The 15,918-nt window shown below is 35.7% G+C and overlaps 2 protein-coding genes across 2 annotated transcripts; both read right to left on the bottom strand.

Annotated features, from left to right (window-relative positions):
* Positions 1–996: 996 nt before the first annotated feature.
* LOC106078639 (ponticulin-like protein H) lies at positions 997–4,391 on the bottom strand. The gene is made up of 3 exons (XM_056014594.1): positions 4,316–4,391; positions 2,682–2,937; positions 997–1,276 (listed from the first exon to the last, which is right to left on the bottom strand). Exons 2-3 carry the CDS (start codon positions 2,902–2,904, stop codon positions 1,032–1,034), a joined length of 468 nt encoding a protein of 155 aa, XP_055870569.1. The 5' UTR covers positions 2,905–2,937; positions 4,316–4,391; the 3' UTR covers positions 997–1,031.
* Positions 4,392–7,667: 3,276 nt separating this feature from the next.
* On the bottom strand, positions 7,668–10,326 carry LOC106078638 (keratin-associated protein 4-4-like). Its single transcript, XM_056013373.1, has 3 exons — positions 10,058–10,326; positions 9,259–9,486; positions 7,668–7,859 (listed from the first exon to the last, which is right to left on the bottom strand). The coding sequence occupies exons 1-3, from the start codon at positions 10,269–10,271 to the stop codon at positions 7,777–7,779; spliced, it is 525 nt and encodes a 174-aa protein (XP_055869348.1). The 5' UTR covers positions 10,272–10,326; the 3' UTR covers positions 7,668–7,776.
* Between the last annotated feature and the right edge of the window lie 5,592 nt (positions 10,327–15,918).

Below are 15,918 nucleotides of genomic sequence, written 5' to 3' on the forward strand. Positions count from 1 at the left end.
ATTCTTTCTAAACGTTCATCATGACCTCTGACCTTTTTCAAATTCATAATTTTATTTACAAAGAAAAAAATTATTTTATTATCTAATCTATACAGTCTTGAGCTTAGCGCTCTGAATGTCCCATTTCTGTTGTCTGTGCTTCTTGTGTTCCTTAGGAGATTGCTTCACAAAATTCCCTATAGATTTAACTTGGTCTTCAGCTTGTAGTATCTGGTAAACGTCGTCCAACGATTTATAGTATTATTATAAAAAGATTTTAGGTAACTCCAGCTATGTTGAGATATTTTTACAAAGCTAATACGAAATTACTCAGTCTGTCTGTCAGTCTGGTAAAAAGTTTGAACATGTTTTTTCTCCTCTTTCTCTTTCTCAGAACAAGTTTAAACTTTGCACAATTATTTATTGAACCTGACAAGACATGAATCAATCAAAAAATTTAACCAATTAGTTAATTCACTGTAGATGATTAATAGTTTAGTTTGACATCAAAGTAAGGGGAATAAATTATACTTACGGAAAGATGTGGATGTATGTATGGATTTAACCCCTTTATTAGATTTCAACATCTTTTCCCTCCCATTTCCCACTCTCGGATCAAGTTAAAATTTCGCATTATTATTTCATAGTCGATGACAATCGATTGTTAATTAATCCAAAAATTAACATATTATTTTATAATTTAATACTATTTTTAAAATGTTGTATATAGTAAAAAAGGGAGCTAAACCCTGTAATTTTCAGATAAATAACTTTAATTATCGGTTCTTTCCCTTAGATAAGCTTTTTTTTTTCTATGACTTGTTAGATTGTTGTTTTGATGAACCAAATAACACATCACTTCAGATGAACAGCTTCTTGCAGACGTAGGAAACATTTCTGTCTTTATTGTAAGCTCTGTGTACATGATGGTTTGAAGTATAAGACACATTTTAATACTGTGATCACTTCTACTTGAACAGTACAATTGGGAAGAGAGTAAAGAACAACTCATTGGACTCAAGATTCTCTTCTATTCTTTATTCTTCACAAAGTTATTTTTTGCCTGCAGCAGTTGTGGGTGTGGTGCTTGGTGTTGTTGTTGGTGTGGTGGTTGGTGTGGTGGTTGGTGTAGTGGTTGTTGTTGTGGTTGGTGTTGTGGTTGGTGTTGTGGTCGGTGTAGTACTAGTGGTTGTGGATGTAGTGGATGTGCTTGTGGAGGCAGTGCTAGCTGTGGCCAGGGACAGATTACAAGAAACTGTATTCTTGCATACACACTGAGTGTAGTAGCCAGTTGAACCTAGAGACAAAAGAAAATGTTGGATTGATTTGGAGCGTATGCTATTCACACAGTTCATTAGGTCTGGCTAGGGGATGCTTTGGAGTGATAACTTTATACTTAACATACAGTGTCAAAGAAATGATTCTATTGACTGAAAATTCACGTTGCAACTAAATAGACATACGTCCTATTATATTATACTTACATTACATACCAGCCACGCCCGTTGATTCAGTTCTAGGATATATTTTTATTAATTTATGCTCCCCGCATTTAGACTAAATCTAGATCTTGATAACACTATCCAAGACCTGAAACTGAAATTCACCAACCATCGTGAAACTACTCTGGCTATTTATTTTTATATTTATCAAATATGAACGCATTGAACCAAGATGTATCCCAGTTAACCTTAAATGGAAGAGAGACTGGTGTCAAGAGAGGGGGTGTGTAAGATGTGAGAATGTGTGTGTTTGTTTATTTTATTAGTTGAGTTGTGAATTGTTTTTAGCACGGGGTTAGGGTTAGGGCTGAATACTTGGGGTATTTTGTGTCATGATACCCTTATATAATTTATTAATGCATCTAATCTAGGCGCCCTGGAGTATTTAATTTGGGCTCATTTAATACTTGTAGAACTGATGATTATGTATTTCATATTATAAGTGTAACCCATTGTTTCTGTAAATAAATACTAATTCTATACTCCTTTGTTGAGTGTACTTTGTAATACTTATACACTTGTAAACGTCTTCAGTGAGGGCATTAAATTACGCCCCTCAAAGAATCATACACTTAGTACATGGAACCATTTGTCTGTAGTAAGAACTACTCTAAGTTCTTTACAACTGGCTGCATTGAGAGATATTCTCTTTGAGAAACAATCTGTTCAATAGTCCCCCATCAATGAAATGATCATTTAATCAGTGGCGTCACCAAAGTCGGTCTCACCCGGTGTGGTTTACACTTTATAGAAACAGTGTTTCTCAAATTTGTGAACGAATTGGCGGGTGAACGAATTATCGGGTGAACAAAATGTGATTGATTTGTCTGTGAACGATTTGTCATGTTCCCATTGTGTTCCTATTGTAATATGTAGTTATTTTCTCTCTTTCTACTTTGTCCAAAGATTTGATTCAAATCATGCTGAAAACGTTCCTTCTCAATGTTTACTTTGAGTTGAAACAAACTTTATACATAGAAAATATTACTTAATATCAAGTTGTTAAAACATCACTTACCATCAAGTTTTTAAAACATTAATCACCATCAATTAGTTAAAACATTTCTTACCATCAATTAGTTAAAACATTTCTTAACATCAATTAGTTAAAACATTTCTTAACATCAATTTGTTAAAACATTTCTTAACATCAATTAGTTAAAACATTTCTTAACATCAATTTGTTAAAACATTTCTTACCATCAAGTCGTTTGAAGCTGAAGAGAGCTTGGCAGCAAAAACCTTGAGTGACAGTGAACTGACAACATCCAGGAGCTGCGTTATAGTACTGTGAGAAATCCAAGCGCAATGTGCAGTAGGTAGGTGATGTATTCTGGTTGTAGGTACTCGAGTAGGCAACTTGATACGCTCCATGGACAGTACAGATGAGCGAAACCAAAACAACTTTAAGTAGACCTGACATCTTTTGACTGAAGATCAGATCTCTAGAGCCAAACTGAAAATAGAGGAAGTGTGTAGATCAGTAGAGACAATCTGAAATAGCTCGCTCACCAACCGTTAGGGTTACCAGATGTCCGACAAATGGACAACATGTCCTCCTTTTGGGGGTTGTGTCTTCCGTGCGGGTTAGGGTTAGGGTTAGCCCAAAATTTGAAAATGTCCGGCTTTTACTCTCTTGTTTCCTTCCATTGTAAATTATCCATTGATAGAATTCAATCCTTTGGTTAAACAAGCAGCAAACTCACACATAGCAGAAAGATGACAGTTTGTTTTGTTGTTGACAATTTTCTTTATGAGCAGTTGTTTGTATATTCAAAGCTATTCAATAGAAACATAATACACAGATCTCTTCAAGATCTGAGACTTTTTCTTTGAAATTCTCGGGCATGTAACTAACTTTGAAAAGTCCACGCTCAATCCATTCCCCTACTTTAAAACAATACAGGCCAAAGACATTTTAGTTTAAAACTTTACAAAAGACGTGGGCGATGAACATTTCTATAAATGGCGACGCCCAAAGGGAGACGATCTGTGGTGGTGGCTAAAAAGGCAGGAACAAACACTAATAGCAGGACGGGACACTGCCCCATAGGTGCATGCTTTGCCCTTTTCCGGCCAAACTTTGATGCCCGTTACCGACACTGCGTGAGTCAGATGAGTGGTTGGTGCTTGTCTTGCAAGAAGGTCCCACAGTCCACGCAGGTGAAGTATCTTACAGATTTGTTTTTAAAGATATGTTTGTATCATTCAAGTTTCTTTAAATTACTTTAGAATTTAAGATTCTGAAATCAGAAAACTAAGACAAAAAATATTTCCTAGTATTTCAGGTTGTAAAAGTACATTAAGCAAGATGCATTATGAGTGCCAGGCTGAGTCCATTCACGTAGTTTACAACAAGAAATGCCAAAGGTTTGTATTTTTGTAAAGTTTAAAACTTAACAAACAAACGAGTGCAGTAAAACATAGATTAAACGATCAACTCTACATAGTCAAGGACGCTGAATTGAACTGCACTGTAGCCAACTCAATAAAAAAAAAAAGAATTGAGCAATAATTTTAAGACTCATTGGCTAATGATCTTCGTTTCAGATCTACTTTATTACCACTAGTTAGAGGCCCAGTTGTATTTAAATAAGTTGTAGTACAAATTCTAATACTTCCTTTCTATTTCAAACAGAAGTGTTTATAAAATCTGATTCTGCAGGGCTAAAAAGTGCACAAAAATATCATGTAACTTAGGAAAAAAAAACATAACTTAAAACACTTCCTTTCTGTACGCCGCATACATCATAAAGCTAGCTATTAAAAGGTTTTCCCCCTTTAATGAAAATATGTAAAACATTTGAAAAGTTATTTTATTCAAGCATTTATACCTTATAACTACATAAGATTAAAAAAATACCCTAGCAAAGAACAGGGACAAAAAGTGATCTCCCCTTGTTTTATATCAATTCTCTCAACTTCTCCTGGGCTACATCTGACGTCAGACAAAGGAAGATTTGTTTACTTTGAAATCCTCGTCATTATTGTACAGAGTTTACCCTCCGTGACCACAAGTCCCAGTGGTTGTCCACAGCTGATATCCTCGAATGTGTTTGTACTTGGAGCAGAATGAATGGATTTGTCAGCTGACTATTCTTCAACTGACGTTTACAACACACGCAAGATAGTCAGATTGCATTACTTTCGTTGTTGGTTTATAGACAGTTACATATGTAAATCTCTTTGGTACGTGATTGGTGCTAAAGTCAACAGTTTCAAATCATTTTTATATCTCCAGAAAATTCTGTTCAATGCATCGTTGGTTAAGAGCTTAGAGACATAACTCATGCATTTGTATATGTCTGTAAATGTTGGATTTAGCTCGCCGAGTAATTATGGGCTAAATGATTCTATAGCGTAGTAATGGGCCATTTTTGTCATTTTTAAAAATATGATGCAATCTAAAATAATCTAATTTTAAGATAGGTTTTAAAAGTCTAGAATTTCTTAGTGAAAAATTCAATGCTAACAATTCAAGTTGTCAAATATGATATAGTGACCAGAACGTTTGAATCTTTAGTAATAGAAATGCAAAATATACGTTTTTCGGATATTTGTGTAGTACAGAGTCATGTCCCCTTTCTTTCTTTCTGTCTCTCTCTCTCTCTCCCAGTTCAAAGTCGATGTCACGGAAACCGCCAATTCCTTTAGAGATTTATTTTTGTTTACTTGCTTTTTGTTATTTTACACTCCAGAAAGTACTACTACTATACTCCATTACAATTGTATATCTACTTTAATAGTTCAAACTGCCAAGTTGAAAGTCTCCCTGACCCAATGTTCATGTAGGTCCTATTTCTCTAATAGTTTGATTAACTTTTATTTACTATTGTTACGAATCTCACTATCCAGGCTCTCTGTAAACTGCACCACACGACACCACAAGTTAAAGAGCTTGACAACTCCGAGCTTCAAATAACGTAATAGTTTAATGTCAATAAATAACAACCAATACTGTACAATTGGCAGCACGTAACACAAGACTGTACAAATATCTCTCCGTTAATAGCCGTACCGCCGTATCAACTCTTGCACTGGCCTCTCCGTCTCGTCCCGGACTTGTACTGAGCCCTCGTAACGAACTGTAGATCGGGAAGTTGTAACTGACTGGTCTCTGATACCTTCGCTCTTTAGATAGGGTCCCTGCTGGTTTTCTAGAACCGGGCAGAACGTCGCTCGACCATTCTGGGTGGTCAGATGACTACATCCCTCGTGACACTCCTGAGCTCTGTTCACGACGCCGATCCTTCCCAAACCGTCATGTTGACACTCGTCTCGGCTGACCGTTGTAACTCGTCAAAGTTGACCGCGCGTCTAGCGCTGGCGTATGGCGATTTTCGTCGGAAATATCCGGAAATTATTAATTATTAATCTTTTGAAAACTCATACCAATCTCCTGAAATATACAGACGAAAATTGTCTTTTTTTTTTCACTCTTAAATTACCTAGGATAACTCCTTCCGTCCGAGTTGCAAAAATAAAAGAGTGATCTTTCCATTGTGTCCAAACTCTTGAGCGTGCTCTGTCTCTTCGATAGTTACTACAGAGTAGATTACTCCCCCACCTTTTTTTTTTAACGTGAGAAATAAAAAAAAAATATTTTGTGACTACGTGTTCTCCCCCCCCCCCTCTTGTTTTCTCGTGAACTATTTGCAGAGTGATCTTTCCTTTACTCCTTACTACTCGTTTAAACTCTTGAGGGAAAAAGAGAATTATATATATAGATTTTTATTTTTGAAGAACTTCTTACAGTTTAGGTTGTACATAAATGTATTGTGACCAAAATAAGAACGACAATATCCTTCACTGTGACTGTTGGTCACCCTCGAGAGGCTTGTAGTGTCCCTTTTTCACTTTCTAGTCTTAGTTTGTACACGTTATTTCTCCGACATGCAAGAATCAATAAAAAAAAAAAAACCAATTAGTTAATTAACTATTGGTAGTAAATTACTTGGTTTCGTTTATTAAACAATGGAAAGAAATAGTACTTGACTGAAGTGGTGGTATAATATAAGCTGACTTAGTCCTCTTTATATATTATCGTCTAATGCTTATAATAATTTAATTACATAACTGATTTAATCTAATTGATACACTAAATATAAGCTTTGTGTTGTTTTTTTTTATTTTTTATTTTGCTTGTTAATAAAGGTGTATTTTGATTGGCTTTCTACACATTATTAAACATGAAAGTAACAGAATGAAAAATCCTCAGCGTTGGACGCGGAGATTTTGCGCGCCTTCAATAAGTTAAAAAATAGTTCTGATTATTTCTTGACTAAACGAAAAATTTGGTATCATTTTAAGATGAGACTTTTTACTTTGTTCACGCCATCTCTGTATATCTGTGATGTTCTTATAGAGTGGTGTTTGTATATAAAGATGTTATCTTTTTATATAGCGATGTTTTTCATATAGCTATGTTTGTATGTAGTACTATGTAGTGATGTTTGTATGTAGTACTATGTAGTGATGTTTGTATGTAGTACTATGTAGTGATGTTTGTATGTAGTACTATGTAGTGATGTTTGTATGTAGTACTATGTAGTGATTGTATGTAATGATGTTTATATAGTTATGAATATAATCTGTGCATTCTACGTCTCAAGAGACAATCTTTTCCCTTTGAAACTTTTCATGTGACTAAAGAGGCCAATCCTTGATACACAGCTGCGGTCACAGGTTGGACATCTGTAATCACAGGCACCGTTGCACTTTCACCCTTTTTTCTACTTCTGGTGCGTTTGCCATTTGCAATCCAGGACCCTTCCTTTATGCTCGCTCTTCATCTGAATCTATCCAGTGCTATTTTTTTCCAAATGTTAGTGTCCGCCTTAAACATCGGAGGTGGAAAATATTTAGTTACTTTATCTGCCAGAGTAGGTTGACTGTGTTTTACTACCGCATAGCAGAAGGCTCATCACACAAGTCAAGTAGACTAAGGCTTTGGTAGTCAGCAAGGTATTTTTTTTCATTTTTATAGTAAGCTTTTTTATGTCTAGTTTGCAATACTTGGCGAACTCAAGCAAAAAATTATGACTAATGTCAGCTTGACTTGACTTTTGTTTTAATTTTTTTTGTTCAGAGAAAATAATGACCACAACATCAACATCAACCACAACATCAACATCAACCACAACATCAACATCAACCACAACATCAACATCAACCACAACATCAAGGAAAGAAATCTACCATTTTATTTCTATCTCCAGCAACAACACAAACATTTCTCAACGAAACAGAAGAAAAGACAAAGTTGGCTTTGTCGCACAAGTTACTTGGAGAACTCTTAACGTCCATTTTGTATGGCAGGAGCAGGGCATTGAACTCCAGCGTTACAGGAACACGTTGTAAATGTGTCTGGCATACCACCTGTGAATATGTTTTGGACATTTTGAAAGCTTTCATTTTCAAATAATTTTAAGAATCTTTTCAGAATACATATTTTATTCCGCGAAATAATAGCACCATTAAACAGTGTACCAATACATTGTACCATAATACAGTGTACCAAAACATTGTACCATAATACAGTGTACCAAAACATTGTACCATAATAGTGTAACAAAACATTGTACCATAATACAGTGTACCAAAACATTGTACCATAATACAATGTACCAAAACATTGTACCATTGTGGTGGTTTTTTTTTATATAATCTCAGCTGCTTTCAACTTTCATCTGAAGGCAGACCTTGCACACTGTGTGCTGATTTATTCCATTAGGTTTCTTTAACACTTCAATAAGTCAAAGTTTTAATTCTATGTTTACATTTTATGTTAAAACTTGGTTTAAATGAAAGAAACTTTCACTCGTTACATTTTTGTTGTGGTTTGTAAGACGTCGAGATGACAAAAAAAAACGTCACAAAATACTTAATACACTGACATCTAAATCTGACAAACTAGCATACAATGATAGAAAAGAATAGGACACGATGCATGATGTATATTCAAAAAGGCTAACTATACTTATTGATTATAGTCAATCAAATAAACGAACATGTGTGAACCAACCAAAACTTTAGATTAGCATGAGACAAGGTAGAAACGTAATCATAACTTTTAAAAGTGAAGAAATAGTTTAGTAATATTCAAACCAAATGACTTACTAATCATTGGAAGCTAACCAAAACAAAGAGGTAGTTTGGTACTAATGAAAACATACAGATAGTAGAGAGTCAACCAATACTGACATGTCGTTTAGGTTTATGTTCTCTTTAAACTCACTGAAAAATTTTAAGCCCCAAATTTTATAATAAAAGTAGTCTCCCCTTCCACTTTAGACCTTGTGGTCCATGGAGCAGAATGATATAGATTCTATTCTAACAAGGGTGCTATTTGGCCATCATAAACCTTTTACTTTCAAAACTAAGGTCAGATTCCCATGAGAATTGAATGGGTTCAGGGACGTCCCAAAAATGTCAAAACAGCAGACATCTTGGTTTGAAAGCCAATTGCTAAACAAACATTCAGTTCTATCTGAATCCTACTGATAGATTATGGTTACAACAAAACTTACTAATAGTTGAAGACTAGATCTAACTGAATCTACTGATAGATTATTGTTACAATAAAACTTACTAATAGTTGAAGACTAGATCTAACTGAATCTACTGATAGATTATGGTTACAACAAAACTTACTAATAGTTGAAGACTAGATCTAACTGAATCTACTGATAGATTATTGTTACAATAAAACTTACTAATAGTTGAAGACTAGATCTATCTGAATCTACTGATAGATTATTGTTACAATAAAACTTACTAATAGTTTGTGGAATCCTCTGGACACTAATACAACATGAACTTCGAGTGGCTGAGTTAAAGCATGCGTCAGAGGTGGCACATAAATTGGTTGATGGTGTGGAGCTGCAGTATAAGGGCGTGTCGTAGAAGAAGGAAGACGTGGGAGCCACTGCTGTCTGTGACCCAGAGAGAGGAGTACATCCTACAGCTGAGGTGCACTTACACTGTTGATACAGACTTCCCGTGACTGCAAACAAATCAAATATTAATGACAATCTTTTAGATAAAGGAAAATATTCCATGACAAAATATTTTGCTTGTTATTTTAATTTTAATCTAGTCATTTATTCTGGTACGAGACACCAAGTCCCTAAGTAACTGACATGTGAGCACAATCTAGTTTGTCTTTTTCGGAAGATAGATGAGGAGTACCCAATTGTAGACGTGAATAGTGCTAGAGTGTCTTCATAAATATGTGTTAGTGTTAAGGTATAAAACGTGATGAATAAAATGTGAAACTACGACAAAGTTCTGAAATGAGCACTCTCTGCTTAATCTTTGTTGTTTCTCTTCCTAATATTAATGTTTTTTCTTATTTGCAAAAGTGATTGTTTCATTACAGTCAATTGATTTATCAATAGTATAGAAATAGAAGTAGATGAAAGGATCAATAGAAAGATGAGCGTATAAATAAATAGAAGGTTGCCTGGAGTGTTTCATGGTCGGATGTGATGTTGGGTGAAAGGGCGGCTCCTGGTGAACAGAAACAAGAATGGTTTGTTCTTCCACCCTGAAGGATACATGGATAGACTACTCACTTGTCTTGTAGAGTCCCATACAGCACTGACTACGTGTGCTAGACGTATAGCAGTATGTAGGAGGGCAAGTCTGATACGTTGAGACTATAGTCAAACAATAGAGTGGCGAGCTGTAGATCACGAGGCCCCCAGTATTGGCCTGACCAGCAGTCCATGGAGTCATGAGGTGTAAGCAAGCAATTACAGTCAAACGTAGACTTTGTTTTGTCAGCATTTCGGAAGTGTACTCTTTGTTGACGTCTGTGTTAACTGGTGCATGTACTTTATGTGCTTCATGTCTTTATATAGCTTCACAAAGACGATCTGGTCTAGATAGTGTCAATGTTAGTCAAGGTCAGTTTTCATCTAAAACCAACACGGAAAATCCTTTACCCAACACAGGACAGAATTTACTTATGAATGAAATCAAAACTATTTAAAGGCGTATATTTGTTACAATAAAACGACTACGCCCTTGTGTTAAGCCCAGATAGGCCTGCAGATGTTGAGCCCAGATAGGCCTGCAGATGTTGAGCCCAGATAGGCCTGCAGATGTTGAACGTAGATCGTCATGTTGAGACAACACGGCCAGGACAGAATGAAATATCGGACAATATTTGCGCTTACTTCAGGCAAACATTTCTACAATTAGGCTCTTCTTAAAGTCTTACTTCAGAAGACTAGAGAAGAATTTACTTCAAAATGGCTACCAAATTCATAGTCACAATGTGGGGGAGATAATTATTGACTTTGAAATTACAGCCAATGTAAGTGAAGTAATCCTAAGTATCCCAAATCTAATACAAATTTGAGAAACTGGCTACTGCCAAACAGAATTAAAATAGTTTGTTTTAGTAGTTTATTATTTAAGTGAATTTTCTAATATATTTTTATTATTATGATAATAGGTTAGTAATAAAATAAGTTTATGTCATTAGGTCTGTGCAGTTTACTACATGTAAAACAAGCAAAATACCACAAAAAAATTTAAATAAAAAGCTTATAATAAGTGCATCAATTAGTTTAGATCAGCCAATGAACTCATTCTGTAATAGATTTGTAATAGATCTAATAAACACACATATATATATATATATATATATATATATATATATATATATATATATATATGTCACGTACTCTTTGTCTATATTTAGCCAATGTCTGCCAACTAGATCAGCTAGCTCGGTAATTTCCATCATGCAACCAACTTCTGTTTTGAAGTGAATGTGATTGGTTAGAAATATTAATTATTGTACGCTAATCTATATTTTATTGGTCTATTGATTAACCAAGCGACAAAGAGATATTAGTCACATGGTAACGCCCAAAGGTCTAAGAAGAAGACTCTAGATATTGCCGCCAGTCTCGTGTTGGAACTCAAAGAAAGAGGACATGATCATATTATTGTGTATATTTTAAAATAGTAGAAATATAATTTGTTTTATTCTATTATAGTATATCATTGTAATTATTTGTGAATAGCTTTTCCAAGTTTTGAATTAAAGTATTTGTATTTGACGAGGAGAAGTTTCTTCATTGAATTTAATAATAACATAATTAGATCGTCTTATCTACTAGCAACTTCTAGATGATCGTTTTATCAACTGGCAACTTCTAAATGATCATCTTATCAACTGACGATTTCTAAATCCTCGGCAACCACGATCATTGATTGTGCAATAAAGATCAAGATAATCTTCAACGTGACATCTAGCACCATTGATGATCGTGACAATATATATATATATATATATATATATATATATATATATATATATATATATATATATATTAACGCAAATTCATGCTTTTAGCTTTCTCACTACACTATGCTCCTATCACTTTCTCACTACACACTATGCTCCTATCACTTTCTCACTACACTATGCTCCTATCACTTTCTCACTACACTATGCTCCTATCACTTTCTCACTACACTATGCTCCTATCACTTTCTCACTACACTATGCTCCTATCACTTTCTCACTACACTATGCGCCTATCACTTGTCTAGGCTACTTGGAAACGGGTGGGGGAGAACGTGTTATATCTAGATCTAGAGCTCCCTCTAACATACGCTTTAGACCGTGAATTCATGTATCTGTTACAATGAAACCTTAGCGGCCTACTCACTTTCTCTTTCCTTCTCTCTCTCTCTCTTTCTGGAACCCACATTTTTGTAAAATTTTCCACCTTGCACATGGTAATTTTTCAGACATAGACGTCTGAATTGATTTATTAAGACCCTTCCCCCCCCCAACACACAAAAGCACATATTCTTTTGGCTCATGAATTCTAGTATCCCTTTTACTTATCTGGTTCCCAACTTCCCGCCGATAATAAAACAAAAGGTAGTCTATAAACTTTTCTTTGGTTTCTCAATAGGCCTACTTAATAAACTCTATGTTGCTTTTCAACCGTAATCCCCTCCCACACAAACACGCGCCCGCTTACATAGGCCTACATTTCGCGTTTTTTTTTTAAATTTCTATTACATTGATAACTCTTAACTTTTTTTTAGTTTCCTCCGATTAATCGACTCTTCACCACACACTTTTCACATTTTGAATATATATTACTTTTATTTTGAGCGAATTAAGAACATTGCTTGATTATTTCTTATTGGATCTGTCGTGAGCAACCTTTGAGTTTGTTGGATAACACAAACTCTCTTTGTAATGTTATCAATAGGCCTCTATATTAGCCAACTTAATACGATTTCAGAATTTATTACGTATGAAACATATTATTAAAGTTTTTTTTATTTCAACACCCTACGGGAAACAAGTTTTAAATGTGGTGACTGAGAAAGCCTTAATTAAACTGCCAGTGCAAGTTTGAATGTAGATACATTTTTGAAATTTAGATTTAACTCGAAGTGAAATCATTGTCTTAAGCCTCTAACGTTTCCCGTCCCACTAGTAAAATGTGATGCATGACCCACTCAGTATGCCAACAGTATTGGAAAGAGAGCGCTATTTCCTCTTCATTGTGTAAGGTATGCCTAGGCATAACTTTGTGTTAGTCCAATGTCAAATAAGTGTCAAATAAAAACATGAAGTTGTTGACTCAAGTCATGGACGAATGTGTTTCATAGTACAGAAGTTCTAACCATGTATGTTTGAATTGTGACAATTAGATGTGAATATTCAAGAGATGACAAATCAACATGTTCAAACTATCTCTCCCTCTATCTCTTTCTTTCTCTCTCTCTTTCTCTCGTCTCTGTTCACACTATGTGTCTTCATCCCTACAAATAGTTTTAATGTGGTAAAAAAAAATATTTCGGTTATAATAAGTAACGGCTTTTTGGCCCATTACACGACGTCCTGATACAAAGAGGCTTGTGACACATATCTCGTTGTAGCTAATAGGGGCACATGAGGAGGTGTGGCGCCACGTAACACAAAGTGAAAGCTAGATATACGCCCTTTGAATTTTTCCCAGTTTAATCATATATATCCTGCGAACAATATATATATATATATATATATATATATATATATATATATATATATATATATATATATATATATATATATATATATATATATATAATATATATATATCATGGGCGTAGCCAGGGGGGGGGTTTTGGGGTTCAAACCCCCCCCCCGAAATGAAATCCCCCCCCTTGGGGGGGGGGGGGGATCGGAATTTAGTGAATGATTTTTTGCTTTGATTTTGTTTATTTTAGGTGAGATTTTAATACTAAACCATCAATTGCCCTAGCACAACCAATGGGGTTTTGAGTTTAAAACCCCTTACCAGGGGGTTTTGAGTTTAAAAACCCCTACCAGGGGGGTTCGAGTTTAAAAACTCATACCAGGGGTTTTGAGTTTAAAACCCCCTACTAGGGGTTTTGAGTTTTAAACCCCCTACTTGGGGTTTTTGCAGTTAACCCCCCCCCCTCTTCTATAAAACAAAACAAAAAAAAATGCAAACGAAAATCCCCTAATTCCAAGAGCACAGTTAAGGGAGATTTTGATTTTAAAACCCCCTCCAAAATTTACGATAAACCCCCGCTTCAATATAAAAAAAAGTTAATTACGCACTCAAAATGTTATGAGCGTAGCTAAATGGGTTTTGACTTAGTTTTTAGTTTAAACCCCACTTCAGCGGGGTTTGAAGGTCAAAAATTCCTCTTTAATAATAAAACCAAAAAAAAAATTATACACTCAAAATGTTTTGAGTGTAGTCAAAGGGGTTTTGAGTTTAAACTCCCCTCCAGTGGAGTTTGAAGCTAAAAAGTACATCTTCAATATAAATAAAAGCAAATTAAAATCTATGAATACACCCAAAGGGGTTTTGAGTTTAAACCCCCCGCCAGGGGGGTTTGAGGCTAAAAAATACATCTTCAGTGTAAGAAAAAAAAGCAAATTACGCACTCAAAATGCTATGAGCGTTGCCAAAAGGGGTTTTGAGTTTAAACCTCCATTCAGAGGGGTTTAATGCTAAAAATACCTCTTCAATATAAAAAAAAAGCAAATTACACACTAAAATTATTTGAGCGTAGCCAATCCAATCGGGAGTTTTGAGTTTAAACCCCTCTTCTACAGATGGCGTTTGTTTAAAGTTTAAAACCCCTCCAGAAGGTTTTGAGTTTAAGATCCCCCTACAGAGCATTTTGAGGTGGAAAACCCCCAACAGATGATTTTGACTATAAAACTTCTCTTTTCGATATAAAATCTAAAGCAAAGTACAGTCACTTAATTCCAAGAGCGTATTCAAGAGTGGTTACACATTTTTACCAGTGGCAGGGCTCCCTTAATAAACTGCAGTGAATAGTCATCTGCCGAAATTGAAAAACACTAAATGTGGCTCAACAAAGATGGCTAAGACAGATTTTAGGAGTCAGTTATAGAGATCGGGTTTAAATCAAGGAAATCCTATGCCGAACTGGGAGTCGACCCTTTATTAAGATTGTGAGAGAGCGACGCATGAGGTTTGCGGGACATGTTCTCCGACAAATGAATTACGCATAAGAAGAGTTGCAATGATATCCTAGTACAACTAGACGCCACTCATTCATTGAGGTCCTCATGGCAGGTGGGAAGAGGCTTCAGATATTACCAGTGACAGATTTTTATGGAAACAGCTTGACGTCAAATGCTCCGAACGGCGCGGTAGGGTCTAAGTCAGTAAGAATAGCACATTAGGTTTTTGAAATAAACTTTTTAATAGCAGGAAAATGCACTGTAGATACCTCAGAATATGCATTTTGTTGGCTTTCAATACCAGAAATAGTGCTTGGCGGCGGGGCTTCGCCCCGCGCTAGCGCTCCCCAGACCCCCTTGCTAGTAATGGCAGGGAATCTACAATTTTATGGAAACAGCTTGACGGCAAATGCGCCAAACGGCGCGGTAGAGTCTAAGTCAGTAAGAATAGCACATTAGGTTTTTGAAATAAAACTTTTTAATAGCAGGAAAATGCACTGTAGATACCTCAGAATATGCATTTTGTTGGCTTTCAATATCAGAAATAGTGCTTGGCGGCGGGGCTTCGCCCCGCGCTGGGGGAGCTCCTACCGCTCCCCCAGACCCCCTTGCTAGTATTGACGGGGAATCTACAATTTTCCACTAACTCATGGAAGAATCTATTCTAGGGTACAATAAACGTCTTCCGAAAGAATGAAGGGTCAGAATGCAATAAAGATTATGTAGGCACACACACACACATAAATACATATAAAAAAAAAATTCGCGGGGGGGGGGGGGGGAGAAGTCGGGGGGGGGGGAGAAAAAAATCCCCCCCCAAACCCCCCCCGAAAAAAAATCCTGGCTACGCCCATGATATATATATATATCTAGAACTAGATATAGAATCTTGATATAGAATCTACTATATCTAGACTAGAACTCGTATGAATTTACACGTTT

The sequence above is a fragment of the Biomphalaria glabrata genome, chromosome 16 (genome assembly GCF_947242115.1).
Source record: "Biomphalaria glabrata chromosome 16, xgBioGlab47.1, whole genome shotgun sequence".
NCBI lineage: Eukaryota > Metazoa > Mollusca > Gastropoda > Planorbidae > Biomphalaria > Biomphalaria glabrata.

Excerpts from the sequence above, each read along its gene's own strand:
- LOC106078639 (XM_056014594.1), bottom strand. The coding sequence starts at position 2,904 with ATGTCAGGTCTACTTAAAGTTGTTTTGGTTTCGCTCATCTGTACTGTC. Across the intron at positions 1,277-2,681 it reads CAGCTTCAAACGACTTGATG|GTTCAACTGGCTACTACACT; the intron begins GTAAGAAATGTT and ends TTTTGTCTCTAG.
- LOC106078638 (XM_056013373.1), bottom strand. The coding sequence starts at position 10,271 with ATGCTGACAAAACAAAGTCTACGTTTGACTGTAATTGCTTGCTTACAC. Across the intron at positions 9,487-10,057 it reads TATGGGACTCTACAAGACAA|TCACGGGAAGTCTGTATCAA; the intron begins GTGAGTAGTCTA and ends ATTTGTTTGCAG. Across the intron at positions 7,860-9,258 it reads GAGGATTCCACAAACTATTA|GTGGTATGCCAGACACATTT; the intron begins GTAAGTTTTATT and ends ACATATTCACAG.